This window comes from Monodelphis domestica, chromosome 4 (assembly GCF_027887165.1).
Source record: "Monodelphis domestica isolate mMonDom1 chromosome 4, mMonDom1.pri, whole genome shotgun sequence".
Taxonomy (NCBI): domain Eukaryota; kingdom Metazoa; phylum Chordata; class Mammalia; order Didelphimorphia; family Didelphidae; genus Monodelphis; species Monodelphis domestica.
Window position 1 is genome coordinate 102,722,545 of NC_077230.1, and position 17,735 is coordinate 102,740,279.

Genomic DNA, 17,735 nt, shown 5'->3' on the forward strand with positions numbered 1-17,735 from the left:
TACTTCTCTAAGGTTAAACAAGGTTACACAAGTTACTACAAGGTTACAAACAAGGTTCCAAGATTGTAAGTACCAGATCCAGGGTTCAAATTCACTTCCTCTGGCTCTAAATTAATAGTTCATTCTGCTATGCCATGTTGCCTATTTAAAAACCATATTGTCCTTTAAGACTTTGCCTTCTACCTGTTTTGATTAAAGCCAGCTTGCCTTCAGGGCCTGAGGAAGAGTAGGTATAGCATAATTTCAGTGATCAGAAAAATCTCCTTAATCCTTCAAATATTTCCCTTGTTTGCCTACTGCTACTTCAAATCCCTCTAATGGAGACAATGTTATTTGTTCCTTAATTACAGCCTGAAGTTGAAAATGCAAACATGCCTCCTAGATAGAATAAATTGGCAGAAACCAATACTACAAAGAAAATGGCTGCTATTGGGTTCTTTTCTATTAAAAAAAAATAGAGGGGGAAGAGGATTAGGAGGCACTGGGAGTGACAGCCAATACTTTGTATTAGATTGGCCTTATATACCTATATCTATGAAAGAACAGTGAAAACTGTAATTTTTAATTTTTATTTTTTACTGTATACTATAGGTTTTAAGGAATTCTGGTGACAACTATGAAATTTTCTTGGAATCAGTAACTTCAGTTTCCTTTTTCTGATCCACTCAACAAATAAGTCTCATATTTTATGTAACGAATAAATTTCCAAGTGAAAAATAAGAATGTGACTAATATTACACTTGTATCATATTTCCTCTTCAACAAATCAGAATTTCTTGGCTTTCATGATTATATGTGATTTTGGAAGTTTCCCCAACTAGACTTCTTGGAATCCCTAACTCCTTTTAAGGGAAAGCTCAAATGCTGACTTCTACAAGTGCTTTAAATTGTTTGCATCATCCCTCATTACAGAAATTACTTTGCATTTACTTTGTATGTTTTGTGTATTTACGTATGTGTACATTATTATTTCCCCCTTCCCACACCTTTAGCCCCAGCTCTCGCAGAATGTAAATTCCTTAAGCCATTCACAGTTTCTTTTTTGGTTATTATATTTCCAGAGACTAGTACACAGTAGGAACTTAATAAATACTTGCAGAATAAATTAATACACAAAGTAGTTTATCTGGTTCAACTCTTTTCAAGAAATAAAGTATCTTTGGATGGATATTGATATCCATTTGCCATAATATGGAGAGAAATGAATGCATACTGCAGAACATCAAATATTTAGAAGTTCAAAGAAATATCTTTTATCCCTAATAAGTAAGCTACTCAGAAAGGAAGATAAGGAAAGGAGAGAGACAGAGAGAGAAAGAAAAAGAGAAAGACAGAGATAGAGAGACAGAGACAGAAACAGTGCAAGAGACAGAGAGAGAGAGAGAAAGAGAGACAAAAAGACAGAGAGAGAGAAAGAGGAATGGAAGGAAAGAAAGGAAAGAAAAACTCACAGGACATGTATGCTGCCAGAAACAACAGCATTTTCTTTCTTCCTATTTGACTACTTGTATCAGAGGTCACATCAAAAGCAGTGAATCTGAAATTCAGAACACAAGACAAAGTTAAGGAGCATAAAGTTACAAGAAAAGCAATAGGCTAAGCAGCTGTACAGATAAGCAGGAAAATCAATATTATGCACTAGCAAACAAGAGACCATGAAGTGACCTAGAAACATTTCCTAGTAGAAGAACCAATTATCTACAAACCAGCTTCCAGTTCCAACTTCCTTAATTCTGTTAATGGGAATGAATTAAGGACTTAATCAGTTTAAGCAACATGAGAATAAATCTCAAATATTTTTGATATATTCCTTTTTCTTATGCTATTAGTGATTCATCCAGCCAGTTAATAAACATTTATTAAGCACCTACTATGTGCATACCAAAAAGCAGAGATGTCACCTTGCCAGCAAAAACCCAGTAGCAACGTATGTTTGTATAGGTTGGACTGAGGTGGTGGAGAAGACTTTTAGGAGCCCCTTATACAGCGTGGAGATCAAATCAGTCAATATTTAAAGAAATTCATTCAAACTTATCATTCAAACAAAATATATTCAAACTCCTGGAAGGAGCTCACAATCCAGTGGGGGAGAGAATATGCAAACAACTAAGTACAAACAATTTACAGGATAAATTGAAGACAATCATCAGAGGAAGGACACTAGAAATAAGATAGATTGGAAAGCTTCCTGTTGAAGGTGGGATTTTACCTAGGACTTGAAGGAAGCCAAGGGAAGCCAGGAGGCAGAGTTAAAGAGAGAATTTCAGGTATGGGACACAGCCAGTGAAAATACCCAGAGTTGAGAGATTGAGGGTCTTGTTACTGGATCACAGAACATTTGGAGGTGGGAGAGGCATAAGAAGTAAAAAGACAGGAAAGAGAGGAGGGGGAGGCCTGCTAAGAAGGGCTTTGAATGCCAAAGAGGATTTTATATTTGATCCTGGAGGTGACAGGGAGACATTGAAGTTTACCAAATATGGGGTGCAAAATATGCTTTAGGAAGAATACAATGACAGTTGAGTGGAAGATGGATTGGAATGGGGAGAAATTTGTAGCAGGGAGAACTTCTAGCAGGTTATTGTAATAGTCCAGGGGTGAGGTGATAAAGGCCAGTAGCAGAGTGGGGGCAGTAATGAAGGAGAGAAGTAGCATATATGAGAGATATTTCATAGGTAAAATTGATAGTTCCTGGCAATAGATTGGATTTGGAAATTAATAGAGAAAGAAGAGCTAAGGATGACCTAGTCTAGGAGACTGGGAGGATGATGATACCCTCAACAGTAATAAAGAAGTTTGGAAAAGGGGAGGGTTTGGGGGAAAAGATAAAGTTCATTTTAAGACATGTTGAGCTTAATATGTATACAGGACATCCAGTCCAAGATGTCTAATCTTGCATGTAGAGAAGTAAAGTGAAGGTCAGTAAAGAAGTCAGAGCTAGATAAATAGATTGGAGAATCATTAGCAATACTGAATCAATGGGAGCTGACGAAATCGCTAAGTGAAATGGTATAGAAGTAGATGAGAAAAGGAACCAGGAAAGAATCTGTGGAGCCTCCTAGGTTGAGACATGACTTGGATGAAGATCTAACAAAGGAGAATAAGAAGTAGTGAAGTAGGATTCATTCTTCCAAGTCCTGTCCTGTCCAGTCCGGCTTCCCAAAGTCTTCACAGCTATTTCTTTCCATGTCCAATGCAATCATATACTTACTATGTCTCACGGTGGATCTAGTTAGCAACAATCTCCCCAAATATTTTGGAAAAATCTCTTCCTACATTATTCTGTCTCTTCTAATCTTTTATGTACACTGCCACCAGATTAAACTTCTTAAAATGCCACTTTCATCATATTAATCCTCTGCTCAGAAAATTCCAGTCTATTACCTGTAAAGAATAAAAATTATGTGTGGCATCTCCCCAGAACTTTCCAGTCATCTCCCAATACTGCTCTAAAGAACTTTTTATTTTAACTAAGCTGGCCTATTATCCCACTAAAGTAACTTTACTTTTCTGTCCCCTTTGTTTAATTTTTGTTTCTCAGAAACTGGAAATGTCCCCTTATTTCTTTTCCATCTATTAAAATCTTATCCACTTTCTAGGCACAGCTTATATCCTATCTCTTCTTTTATGTAGCTTTCTTTCCCTAATGATCCCAATAGGAAATGATCTCTCCTTTACACAGAATAATAATCACAGAATCTCTGAATTGGAATATACCTCAAGGGTTTTATTTGTTGACTCATTTATTCATCCAATATTCCCTATACTTAGCCCAGTGACTGGTACAGCTTAATAAGTGCTTGATGACTAATTTCGAACAACCAATAAATAGATGAATAGGAATGCTCCTAATCCCAGTAAATGTTCACCTAACATCAACTTGAAGATCTTTGGTGAAGTAGAACTCACTGCAATTTCATGTTACACATGCCCTATTGAGAAGCCTTAATTATTAGTAAATTTTTCCTTCTGTCTTGCCAAACTCTACCTTTCTGAAACTACAAATTCTTTTAGTTCTGCCCTCTGGGGCCAAGCAGAGCAAGTCCCTATTAATTATTCTCTTTTCAAAAATAAACTTCTTTGTGTGGAATAGTCTCTGGGGTTATTCTCAAAAACCTTTACCTTCCATCTTAGAATCAATACTGTGTTTTGGTTTCAAAACAAGAGTGGTAAGGACGAGGCAGTTGGGGTTAAGTGTTAAGGGTCACACACCTAGGAGGTGTCTGAGACCACATTTGAACTCAGGACCTCCCATCTCTAGGCCTGGCTTTCAATCCACCAAGTCACCAAGCTATGTCCCATCATGCCTCTCTTAATGGGGCTGACATATGTCCTACCTTTGGGGTTTCATTGTCACACTGTTGAAACATATAAACATTGTAGTTCACTAAAATTCCCAGAGCTTATTCTCATAGCCTGTTTTCTTTCTTTTTTGAAAAAAAAACCCTTACCTTCTATCTTAGAATCAACTCTAAGTATTGGTTCTGGGTAATGGGAGATTAAGCAAATTGCCCAGGGTCACATAGTTAGTGTCTGAGGCCAAATTTGAATCCAGGTCTTCTCCTCTCTAAACCTGGCACTCTTCCACTGAGCTGCCTAGCTGTCTCCTCACAATCTATTTTCTACCCACACTTCCCTCATCCTATACTTGTGGTATTAATTTTTAAGATTATATCTATCCTCAATTAAATTTCATATTAGATTCAGCTCATCATTCTAGCCTTTTGAGATCTGTCATGCATGTAAGTAATCCCTCCCAGCTTTGTGTCATTTAAAAATTTGATAGCATGTCATCTATGCCTTCATCCATACCCTTAATAAAAATGTTAAATAGCACATGTTCAAGGGTGCAGATCCTTGAAGCACTCCATTAGAGTCAAAGTTGACAATGATTCATTAATGACTAATTACATTTTGGATTCCGTCATTCAATTAGCTCCATATTTACTTAAATGTACTAACACCTACCTCATATCTTTCCATCCTGTTCACAAGGACATGGAAGACCTTTTCAAATATTTTGCTGAAATCCCAAGTCTCATCTCATACACAAAAGTAGCATTAGAAACTGTCAAAGGCTTTGCTGAAATCCCAGGTTTGGCATGGAATTCTCTTACTCTAGTACTTCGGTCAGAAAAGGAAAGAAGAATCAACTTACTGTGGAAGAAACCATGCTACTTCTTAGTGATAATTACCTTCTTTTCTAAAATGCTTAAAAACTGTTCCTTTAACAGTATGTTCTAGAATTTTTCCTGGATTTGAAGTAAAACTCTCTGGATCAGTTTGAAAATTCTATTGTCTTACCTTTTTTGAAAATACATTTAATATTGAAAACTAATATTAGCTGGGGGAAGTTTGTGATACCTTGATATGGGCGGAAAAGTAATTCCTAATTTTCATTTTGGGAGAGTAGAGATTGGTGATTTCTGATTAAGAACCTTATAAATTTATCGGGGTGCTGAGATTTGTATGGTGTGATTTAGACTGACATCTTTAAGGAAAATTGTGTGCTACCAATGTGGTATGTGATGTGTGCTACCAATATGGTAAGACGTCTTTCATTCTCCATGATTCTTCAAAGATCAAAGATAGCAAGCTTGGCAACTGTAATATCTTGGGATGTAGTTTGTCTGGTCCTGGTGACCTGAACTCAATTCCCTGGTAAACAATTTTTTTGGTTGTTCTTATTCTTTCTGGCTTGGCCTGCTAGGTAGCAGGGATAGTAGATAGAACACTGGAAGATGAGTTCGAATCCAGTCTCCGACACAATAGCCATATGTGACCCTAAGCAAAACCACTTAACTCTTTCTGCCTCAGTTTTCTCATCCATAAAAGGAGCTGCAGAAGGAAATGGCAAAGTATTTCAGTATCTTTGCCAAGAAAACCCCAAATGGTGTCATGAAGAGTCAGATGCAAATGAAACGACGGAACAACAATATTCATCCTGGTTTGAACTCACTATCCTTGGAGAAAAAACAGAAGCAAAATCAGAGCTAAATGGTTCTGACTTCATCTGTTATCATCATCTTATCCATCCTGAGTAGTGAAATTTCTATTTCTAGTTCTACTTTGACCTCCCTCTTCTCCCTAACATAGCTAAAAAAGAAAAGAGCTCATTTGGATACAGCTCATGTTCAATTTTAGGGTGCATGGCAATTCTTATGAAACATACTCCTTTTTTGTATTTATATTCCACTATCTACTCTGGGGTCCATTTCAATTCACATCCTTCCAAATCAAACTTGGTCAATAAGTCTCTCTTTAGACAGCTTGCCAATGTTTTTTTCTCCCTTCTTTGAACCTAATTGTGTTTGTGCCTTTGAAATTTCATTCATAAGAGCTTCCTATTCCCTCTTTAGGATGACATACCTTGTAAAATGTTAAGATGCTGGGATAACCTCTTTTTCTCTGAATCCTTGGAAATACAGTTCCTCAAAATATCCTACTTTGTTACTTAATCTTTCTTTGTCTTGGTTTCCTCAATTGTAAAAGTGGGATAATAATTGCACAGGGTTTCCAAGAGTAACAAATGAGTTAATGTGTGTAAAATGCTTTTTACATTTTAAGGCACCATATAAAGGCTGGCTTTTGTTTTTTTTTTTATTTCATTAGTAAGTGCTTTTTCTTCACTGATTAGAATTAATTCTCAGAATTGTATTTCCTCTCCTTGGAGGTCCTAGAATTTAATTCATAGCCTCTGGTTGAGAAGCAAAACCTATGTCAAGCAATACCAAGATAATAAGGGTGATAAGTCTCTCTTTGAGAAATTCACTGCAACAAGATACTATACTCTTCTTTCTGCAAGATATAACACCATAAACACACCTATGTGTTCTTAGTTCCACTTTTGCTAAATGATACTTCTAAAGGTACACATTCCATAGCCAGCTTGTCCTAGAAAGGGTGGCATAGGTGTCTTAGATCTCCTGTTGAATGGTGAGTTGGGTTTCTTAGGAGACATGTCTTCAAGACCTGGGCAATCATCTGCTGACACTAAGGACAAATCCATCAATAAATGGGGGCAGAGCAACTTAATTTTCCATCTCTTCCTTCCTTCTTTCTTCAGTGCTCTGATTCCCACTTCATCTACATTTTGGGCTTTTTGGAAAGTTAACAGGCATAAAGGTTTTTCCATTTTCTGACAAATTTTTTGTTCTTATTGTCTTTCAGCTGTGTCTGACTCTCGGTGACTCTGTGGACTATTTTTTCTTGGCAAAGTTACTGAAATGGTTTATCATTTCCTTCTCCACTGGATTAAGGCAAACAAAGATTAAGTGTCTTGCTTAGGGTCATAAAGCTAATATCTGAGGTCAGATTATAACTCAGTCTTCCTGACTCCAGGCCCCATACTGAACCATTTAGTTGCCCTTTTTTGTGTGTGTGACAAATTCATATATTTGTCAAACCAGATGGCAAAGTGAATAGTGTTGGACTGAGCTCAAATACCATTTCAGACACTTTATTTTTTTTAACTTTTAAAATTTATTTCAATTACATGTAGAAACTATTTTTAATTGTTATCTGACATTTTACAATTCAGATTCTCTCCTTGCCCTCCAGGTACTAAATAATGTGGTATAGGTTATACCAAAGCTATCATGCAATACATATGCTGTGAAAGAAGACACATATTGCACACATAAGAAAAAAAACTCATGAAGGGAATAAAGTGAAAAATGGAATGTTTTGATCTGCAATCACACTCCAACGGTTTCATTTCAGACACTTTAGCTGTAGAAGCTTGGGGAAGTTCCTTAACTACAGCTTCAGTTTTATTCATCTGCAAAATGTGGATAACAACATCCACCTCAGAAATACTTTGCAAACTTCAAAGCACTATATAAATGCCAGCCATTATACAGCATAAATATAGAGAATAAGCATATATATATATATATATATATGAAACAGTTATATAAAGGTTGTTTTGAAGAAAGTGCATTTTAGGTATGTAGGGCTGCTGGTGTAAAGATATGGAGAAGGGAGGAGAACAATGTGAAAACAGAAAGAAGGCCAGTTTGGTTGGAACTTAAAGTGTTCAGGGAGAATAATGTCTAATGAAGCTAGAAATCTAATTTGGGGCTAGGTTGGGACAGGATTAGAAAGATCAACATAAGATTTTACATTTTATCCTAGGGGTTATAGGAAGTCATCAGAGCTGAATGAATAGGGGAGTCATGTCTGCTTATGGAAAATTATTTTGGCAGCAGAGGGGAAGATGAATTGTGGTAGAGACAGACTTGAGACAGGGAGAAAAATTTAGGAGGCTGTTGCAATAATTCAAGTGAGAGGTGATGTGTGTAAAGGGGTTACCTGTGAGAGATTTGAAGAGAGAAACAGCAAGATTTTGGCAACTTATAGGATATGGGGGGTGACGCAAAGATATAGGACAACAATGAAATTAAGAATCTAGGAGATTAGAAGTATAGAGGTGTCTTTGCCAGAAATGGGGAAGTTTGGAGGAAAGTTTGAGAAGAAAGATAATTAATTCAGTTTTGAACATGCTAAGTTTAAGATGTCACTGGCAGGGCCATCCAGTCTGAAATGCCCAATAGCAATTGCTAATGCAGGATTGAGGCTGACTGAGACTGAATACACACACGTGTATATATACAACTCTCTCTCTCTCTCTCTCTCTCTCTCTCTCTCTCTCTCTCTCTCTTTCTCTCTCTCTCTCTGTGTCTCTCTCCCTCCCTCCCTCTCTCTCTCTCTCTCTCTCTCTCTCTCTCTCTCTCTCTCTCTCTCTCTCTCTCTCTCTCTTCCCCCCCATATACATTATATATAATCTATCATAAAGGATATATAATTCAATCTTATGTGTATATATATGTGTGTGTGTGTATGTACACATATCCCTATATATAATGGATATTACATATCAATATACACCTTCATAGTCATTACATAGAATATAATCCATTATGTATGATATATCATCTCCTAAATATATGTGATATGTATGTGTGTATATATGTATCTAGCACCAGTACACACACACTATATACAACTCTTCCTCATACCTATACCTATACCTATATACCTATATATATATATACACATATATACCTATACATACCTATACATATAGCATAACCTGTCATAAAGGATAGAGAATACAATTATATATATACATGTATATAACACATCCGATATACATATTACACATGTATTCACATACAAATTTAGTCATTATACAGAATACAATCCAATATGTATGATCTATAATATAATCTCATAAATGATATGCATATATGAATATATCTAGCACTAGTATATACATATACAACTTTATGAACACATACACATATATTATATAAAATATAATCTTGTGTATATATATATATATATATAGACATAAAGTGGATGTACATGAATATGTGTGTATTTATCCCTCATCAGTTTCAGACCTGCATCACTAATTGTTTACTGGAAGTAAATGTCCAATAAGAAATTATATACATATATGATGGATGCATGCATATATACATACATAAGGATATGTAGAAACACATTCAAATGTGTATGCATACGTGCAGGTTTTACCAAGATAGGGCATGTTATAAATGTAAGGAATATTGTCAAACAAATGAAACCTTTACCAACATATTTTACCTAACTATATAATACACTTTTATAAGGGAAGAAAGGGCCCAGGGAAGGGATAATAAAGAAAATGGGCATGGTAGTAAGGTTTCTGTGTAGATGCATCAGCCAGAGCACATTTTTTTTTCAATTGCAAGGCAGAGTGGGATGTATAAGCATTAAGTATGTATAGCTATTCTAATAGGAGTTTTTCAAATATGGGTGCTCACCTATACTTACAGCGAATCTTTCATGACTAGAGGAACCCTAGTAGTCTCCTTTAGGGCCTTAATCAGTCAATTTAATGTAGCTATTGTTATATAAGAAATGAAAACATAATGAAACCAAGAATTTAATACCTGCTTCATTTGAGATGTTTAGGTAACGTACATTCTCAATCACTACTATGTATTTTCTAGGTTGGTAGTGTTCATTCACTTCCAGGATACATAGTCCAGGAAGATAGAAGACTTTTCTACTGTTCAAGGCAGGCCAACAAAAGTCCGTCTTTTCACCTTCAGGAAGGGTAACTAATGTGCACTTTATAAATATATAGCCATAATTTGTCACTGATAAAAACAGCAAACACAAAGTGTACTCTGCAGATCCTGACAAATTCTCTTCCAGTTATATTTGCTGAAGTGATCTTGTGTTAGTGTTTGCAATGGTGATAGTGCCCGTGGTTAACTCTGGCAAAGTTGTCTTTGCTACACTGTGGACTTAGTTGTTGGAGTCTCTTATGTATTAAATTTAATTTATGTATGTCCGTTTTCCTGCCTCTACTCTCAAAATGAGGCTATATTGCTCAGTTGCTTTTGATAGGCAATTATCTGCTTCCTGCCAAAGCTCCTATGCAAACAGATGCTGCCCATGGCTGTTATTGGTGAGAGGGTTTCAGCTTAATCCATTCCTCCTTAGACGGATTATTCTCACAAACTTAAAACAAATACTTCAGGATCCTATTTTGCTGGGAAGATCGAAGTCACTGCTTGTGAGTCCCCTTAACACTAATTTCATTTACTACCTTCTCCCTTCCCTCTCGTCATGGAGAAGAACTATTACTCCTTACTAAGCATAATTCCTCTACGTGTATATTTGATTGTTTCTTCCTGATTTGTTCAGATCTTACTCCAACAGATATTTCCTCTCCCTCCTGTGCCTTAAATTCTCTTCCCTCTCTAATCTTTCAGCCCATTCACTCGTTTCCTCCGTTTAAAAATAAAACAAAACAAACAAACAAAAAAAGGCGTATTTTGCCTAATCCAAATAAATTCTCATCCCTTTTCTCCCCTTCAGTACTACCCTTCTTTAACAATTTCTCTACTTGTCTCTTAAACTCTCTTCTCGCCACATTGCAATCAGTCTTTTGACCCTGCCAGTGATCTCCATGACTTCCTAATTGATCTTTCAGTCCTTGGCCTCCATCGTCTCTTGCTGTCCAACTCCTTATGCTGCTGTGGAGAGAATGTGGGATGTGGAATCAGAGCACTTGAGATCAAATCATGGTCTTGCCCCTTATAACTATCTGGATGATCATGGACACATCAATTTACTTGTCTGGGTTTCAGTTCCTCATCTGTGAAATGAGAGGATTGAACACATCCCTACAGTCCTTTCAAGTCCTAAACTTAAACATTGCCACTACCAGGTGTATCCTCCCCATTTATATTCCCCTTCTCCCACCCCTTTCACCCAAGATACCACTCAGGAAGGAAAGGTGGAGCTGGCATTAGGAGTATCCTCCTTTCCTGCTTTCCCTTCAGTCCCTCCATAAGCCTGAGGCTCACCTGATGAGTTCAGGCATCGCTTGGATGAGATGCAAGTCATCGACTATAGTTCTTTCAGTGAGACGAAGGGCTCCCCTGCAAACTTTATCAATTTGCTCTGCCTCTATGCCCAGCAGATCCTTGGGCATTACCACCTGACTGCAGGCATTCCAAATAGCCTGGGGGTATTCTATCTAAACTTTGTAGCTAAACTTTGTTTTATGTACTGTTTACCCCAGAGTAAGCTCCTAGAGATTAATGACTATCTCATTTTTTCTATTTGTATTCGCCAGGATTTAGCACCATGCTTATCAGGTAGCATGCACTTAATAAATGTTTTCTTAATTCATATAGATTCCATCTACACTTTGGTTGCTTTCTTGGTTTCAAAGACAAAGCATTTCAATTCAACAAATGTTTATTGAACATATACTTTGTACAAAAGACTGTACTGACAGTTGAGAATACAAAGACAAAAATACAAACAGTTCCTGCTCTCAAGAAGCTTACATGCCACAGGGAATAGAACCAAATTTCCAGAAAAGTAAATACAACATAAGGTAATCTGGAGAAAGAACTACTGGAGGACCAGGAAAGACTGCATAAAGGAAGTGACATTTGAATTTAGTCTTGAGGAAGCTCCACCTTTTAAAATGCTTCTCTACTTCATTTGCCTTCCAAAATAAGTGTCCAAATAGCACTTCTCACTTCAACTCTCCTTCCCTTTCACAGTTTCCTATCCTGTGTGTATATGTGTGTTACAGCTTCCTTTAAAAACCTGGTGAATCCTTTTTAGGATGTTATTAAATGTATAGAATAATAAAACACATAGGATTACAAAGGAAACTAATTATATTGAAATAAAGATGTAATTTTTTCCCCATCAAAGTTCATATGCTTTCTTAAATCTGTGAATGGAGACCCTGGGGAGTCACTGGCCTCCAAGTGCAAGTTTAGAATTCTTGCTTTATAAGCCATTTCCCAACTGATAAATGAGCAAAGGACATGAATAGGCAATTCTCAGATAAAGAAATCAAAACTATCAATTAGCACATGAAAAAGTGTTCTAAATCTCTTATAATTAGAGAAATGCAAATCAAAATAACTCTGAGGTATGCTATAAGCAAGAGAAGGTTAGAGCAAGTTGCAGAGGCATGGGACTAAGAGGGAGAGGATTCTAGAATGGGAAAGTAAAGGAGAGACAGTTAACTGAGGCTTAGGGATCTTTCTCTGGTTTGACCTGGAGAGACAGGCTGTTTTTCCTTAGTGGCTGATACTACCCTATACTACCCTGAATTCACTTTCCTGTTTTGCTGTCCCGCTACTCAACTGCTCTGCTATTTTGCTTGCTTTGCTGATCGGCTTTATCTGCAGTTCCTAGTGATCCTGAATCATCTGGCATCCGATTGTGAGATCAGGGTCCTTTTGGGCCTAGGACCTTCCCTGGGGCCTATCAGGCTTACACAGATCCTTTCCTTAATACCAGCTAAGAGGGGGTTTAGTTTTAGTTTAGCCAAGGTCAGGGACTGGGGATTTAGGCAGTTAGGGAGGATTAGGGTAGGAAAAATAACTGAAGAAATCTCTGTGAAGAGATATTAGATCCTGGGCTATTAGACAAATTAGCTATAGGTTATCCAATACCCTTTTACTTTATTCTTTTATTAAACCTACTTCCCATTTTATTTGAGTGGTCTTTGTTTATCATCTTAGAGTCAGGCTCTGCCTGGCTGAGTTTTTAGGCCTTCCCAAAACCCTGTTAATCTTCTGATACTGGTCCAAACCTATCCATCTGGTCCCATCCCCAAACCCTCTATTAACAGGTAAACCTCATTGCAGGTATACCTCATAACTAGCAGACTGGCTAACATGACAGCAAAGGAAATTAATCAATGTTGGAGGGGATGTGGCAAAATTGGGACACTAATGCATTGCTAGTGGAGTTGTGAATTGATCCAACCATTCTGGATGGCAATTTGGAACTATGCCCAAAGGGCACTAAAAGACTGTCTACCCTTTGATCCAGCCATACCACCACTGGGGTTATACCCCAAAGAGATAAAAAGGAAAAAGACTTGTACAAAAAATATTTATAACCACACTCTTTGTGGTGGCAAAAAAATAAAAAACAAGATGCCCTTCAATTAGAGAATGGCTGAACAAATCATGGTATCTGTTGATGTTAGAATATTATTAAGCTAAAAGGAATAATGAACTGGAGGAATTCCATGTGAACTGGAAGGACCTCCAGGAATTGATGCAGAGTGAGAGGAGCAAAACCAGGAGAACATTGTACACAGACACTGATACTCTGTGGTACAATCGAATGTAATGGACTTCTCTACTAGCAGCAATGCAATGATCCAGGACAATTCTGAGGGACTTATGAGAAAGAACATTATTCACATCCAGAGAAAGAACTGTGGGAGTAGAAACACAGAAGAAAAACAACTGCTTGATTACATGGGTCAATGGGGATATGATTGGGGATGCAGACTCTAGGGATCACCCTAATGCAAATATTAATTATATGGAAATAGGTCTTGATCAATGGCACATGTAAAACCCAGTGGAACTGCTCATTGGCTATAGGAAGGGGGTGGGAGGAGGGGAATGAAAGAACATGAATCATGTAACCATGGAAAAGTATTTGAAATTAATTAAAATTTTTAAAAATAGAGAAAAAAGGGGAAAAAAAGAATTCTTGCATTCCTCGGATTCACCTATATACAGTAAACCAGTCATGCTATTCTGCTAAAAGTTCTTCAGTGGCTCCCCAATTACCAAATAGGTTTAAGATTTTTGTCTGGAATTCAAGATCTTCCACAACAGAGGAGGATGGTATATTTCCAGCCTTTTAAAATAATTTTTCCTTTACCTATTCTGTGTTGTTAGGTCATTTTTAATCATATCTAACTCTTTTGTGACCTCATTTGGAGCTTTCTTGGCAAAGAGACTGGAATGATCTGTTATGTCCTCCTCCAGCTCATTTTATATATGAGGAAAATGAAGCAAAGAATTAAATTACTTTCCCAGAGTTATACGTAGCTAGTGTCTGAGGCTAGATTTGACCTCAGAAAGATGACTCTTCTAGACTCTATTCACTGGGTCACTTAGTTGCTCTACTTACACATTTCAAATCTAGACTCAGATACTTACTGGTTGTGTGACCTTCAGGAAATCACTTAGTCTCTTTCTGCCTTATTTTTCTTCATCTGTAAACTGGGTTTACTAAATAGCACCTGCCTCCAAAGTTTGTTGTGAAGATCAAATGAGATAGTATTTGTAAGGTATTTTGTAAACCTTAAAGCACTATATGAATGCTAGCTATTGTTATGTTATAACCCTCTGTCCTCTGAATGTACCCTGTGCTTTCCCATCTCTGAGTCAGGCTTACCTTAACTTCACATGTCTTTTTGTATTTCATGACTCTAGGGGATTTATTGGATATTTTATATGAAACTCATTTGTGTCTGTGTCATGTCCCCCTACTGGACTTTAAGTTCCAGAAGGGAAGGTGCTATGTCTCACATAAAGGCTTACTATAGCACTCTGTTCAGAGCAGGCATCTAATTACTATCTTTTGCAGGTTGAATGAATGATTACTATTTTTACAATGAACAATTTTAATGCCAAAGGCAAAAGCATTATAATATTTTCTTCCCTACAAAAGGCTTGGAGACTGGAGTGGAAATAAAATATGTATAGAAAAATCAATACATTAACAAATTAACACTGGAAATTCAAAGACAAAAAAAAAAGAGTCCTTGCCTTCAAGGTGTTTATCATTTGTCAGCAAAGATGGTATGTACATATATAAATACATAAAAAAATATAGGCATGAAGTCTGATTGAGGTGAGGTGAGAGGAAGACCCACATTGGCTCTCCATTATTCTCTTCCTATTTTTAAAATGCTATTATCCTTGTCCCCAAAACAAAGAAACACAACACAAAATAAAAACATAAATACAAAATAAAAATTTTGGAGGGAGAGCATGTGCAGCAAGGAAATATCAGAAAAGGTTTAATGTAGAATATGATACTTGATTTGGGGTTTGGAGGTAAACTAGGGATCCTAAGAATTTTTGATCTGTAGTCAGTGGAACTGACTATGTGCAGAGGGCAAGTAATTACTTCTCTGAACTTCAGCCTCCTCTTCTGTAAAAGTTGAGGTTGAACTAAATGGTCTCCAAGATTCCTTCTTATTCAGGTCTATGATCTTATGAATTGGCTTCAGATCCAGAGGGTATAAGACATACATACTTTAACTCCAAGACATCATTACAGAGATAGGCCAGCAATGCTAAGTAAATGTATATTTGAAAGAAGAAATTCACAGTTCTAACTCTTACATTTGCCTTTTTCTTTCAATTCCCTAGTGAATTTGTAGATAAATCAACAACACTACAATTAGAGATACTGGCAAGGTGAAAGTGAGTATCACTACTGTACTAGGAATCTTTCTTCCTTCTTAGTTATTGTGCACCTACACTTCATTGTGTTGTGTTTTTGTTTATATTTTATACATACCTACTAAATTCAGTTCAGGGAGGGGTAGTATCTGGTATGGAGAGCTTGTCGTGCCCTCCTAGGGCAGCTCTCCAGCCTCTGACCCTCACCTGACACCCAGCTCTCACTTGTGGCTCCCAGTAGCTGCTAGTATGCAGCAGCGGCCACACCCTGGGCAATGGCTTCGACAGGCCGGCTAAACCTTGTGAGGGTAGCCATCGGGTCATCGACCCCTGGTGAACCAAGGCTTTGCTCACCCAGCATGTGAAGACTGCTTTGGCGGAACAGGCGGAAGAAACCAACAAGAAGGTTCAATGGCTGAGAGGGCGATGCAGCAAAGCACTGTGGAGTGCTTAGAGCGTGTTGGAGCACAAAAGACAACATGGCCATCCAATGCAGCTGAAGAAGTCTCCAGGTGTAACGACTTTTCGTGCCACTGGACCCAGGCTTCCAATGCCGAGAGAGTGGGACTGTCTCTGTGCATCAACTTTTCCACTTAAATCTTCATGCACAGGTGTCTTTGTGCACAAAAACGCACAAACAATCGTCATCCTCGGTTCGAGAGACAACCAACAACAACTAAATTGTTAGGTTCTTGAGGATAGAGATTGTGTCTAATTTATCTTGGTGTCTATCTACCCTGATCTTATCATAGTGCTTTTTCTTTAATTAATTCTGTTGTTGAATTCATCTGGCTCCTTATCCTGATTGAGTACCACAGAGACAACACAAAACACCAAAAGAATATAAAATCAATGTGTTGATTGTCTTAAGAAAAAAAGAATCATAGTGCATTTCTTTTACATTATCATTAATTGCCTGGAGTGGCACAAATCTGGGGAACTAGTATAGATTTTGGAATCAGATTTCACAGAAGGTAAAAGTTACTTGATTCTTTGCATTTCTGTCTGTTTGCTTCTCATTGTTCCTGTGGTTCCACTTTTCTCAAAAGCATTTACATTAATTTTTCAAAATCTCAGTCATTTACATTCTAAGACACTTTACTGGTAGTAAAGGAATTCAGCTAAACATACCACTTTCAGAAGCATCACTAGGCTTTTATTTCTATATCAATAGCAGACGACCAAAGTCAGTTGTGCTGAAACATGCAATAGTCTAAACCATTTTGGATTAATTCCTAGAATGCACATTGGAATGCTGAGCAATGCAGTTTAATTTATTAGCTTGCAGGTCTGCTGTACTATTTGGAAACTAAAGTATAAAACATTAGCACAAGTATGGTAAGGACAAAAGCAACTCTTAAATTTTTACTTTCACTAGAGGACATTATAGGACACTTTAATTGTCAAGAAAATTTTCTAGGTTCAATTTGTACATACATATACATCTATATTTTAACATTGGTGAACAGTATAACTGGTGTACCTGGCTCTAAGACCCTGGGGGTTTTATTTAAAGATTTCTCACAATTTTTGATGTAAAAAGCATCAGAGCATTTCAACTCAATTCAATTCAACTGAACATTTGTTAAGTGCCTACTAAAGAAAGACATTTAAGTAAATATGCTGTCTAGACAAATATATAATGTTCTCAGGAGATTTTTAAGAACACAAGTATCTCTGGGTTTAGGTATGGCTTAATTTATAGGCTGGAGTACAGTCTCCAGTTTCTAGACTTAAGCCACGATGACCCTCAAAAAAAGATAACATACTTAAATGATGTGTATGTAAAACTGCAATTCTTTATTTTCTTCATGACTAGGAAATGTCACTAGATAATAAGCATGGTTCATCTTTTACTTTTGTGAATTCACTCTGACACTAAATTGTCTGTGTGATGTTGAATATATGACTTAACCTCTTGCTCTATTTTTCAATCTGCAGAATAAGGTCATATCTGGTTCTCTTTTTCCTTATGAATGA

At 37.0% G+C, this 17,735-nt stretch overlaps 1 protein-coding gene across 7 annotated transcripts in view; it reads right to left on the reverse strand.

The window, feature by feature from the left end:
* Positions 1–17,735, reverse strand: part of NMNAT3 (nicotinamide nucleotide adenylyltransferase 3) — a 140,273-nt gene that overhangs the window by 87,195 nt on the left and 35,343 nt on the right. Inside the window, exons 1-2 of one of the 7 annotated variants that reach the window (XM_007493949.3) lie at positions 4,966–5,232; positions 1,452–1,537 (exon numbers count right to left, since the gene is read on the reverse strand). The exons of 4 other annotated variants lie outside the window; for them this stretch is intronic. Coding sequence is in view for 1 of the 3 variants with exons in the window: in XM_007493946.3 (XP_007494008.1) it covers positions 4,966–4,980 (15 nt within the window). In the remaining 2 variants the exon portion in view is untranslated. Of the gene's footprint in view, positions 1–1,451; positions 1,538–4,965; positions 5,233–17,735 lie in introns of those variants that run through there. 2 more of the 7 variants (XM_007493948.3, XM_007493946.3) reach the window with 2 other exon arrangements.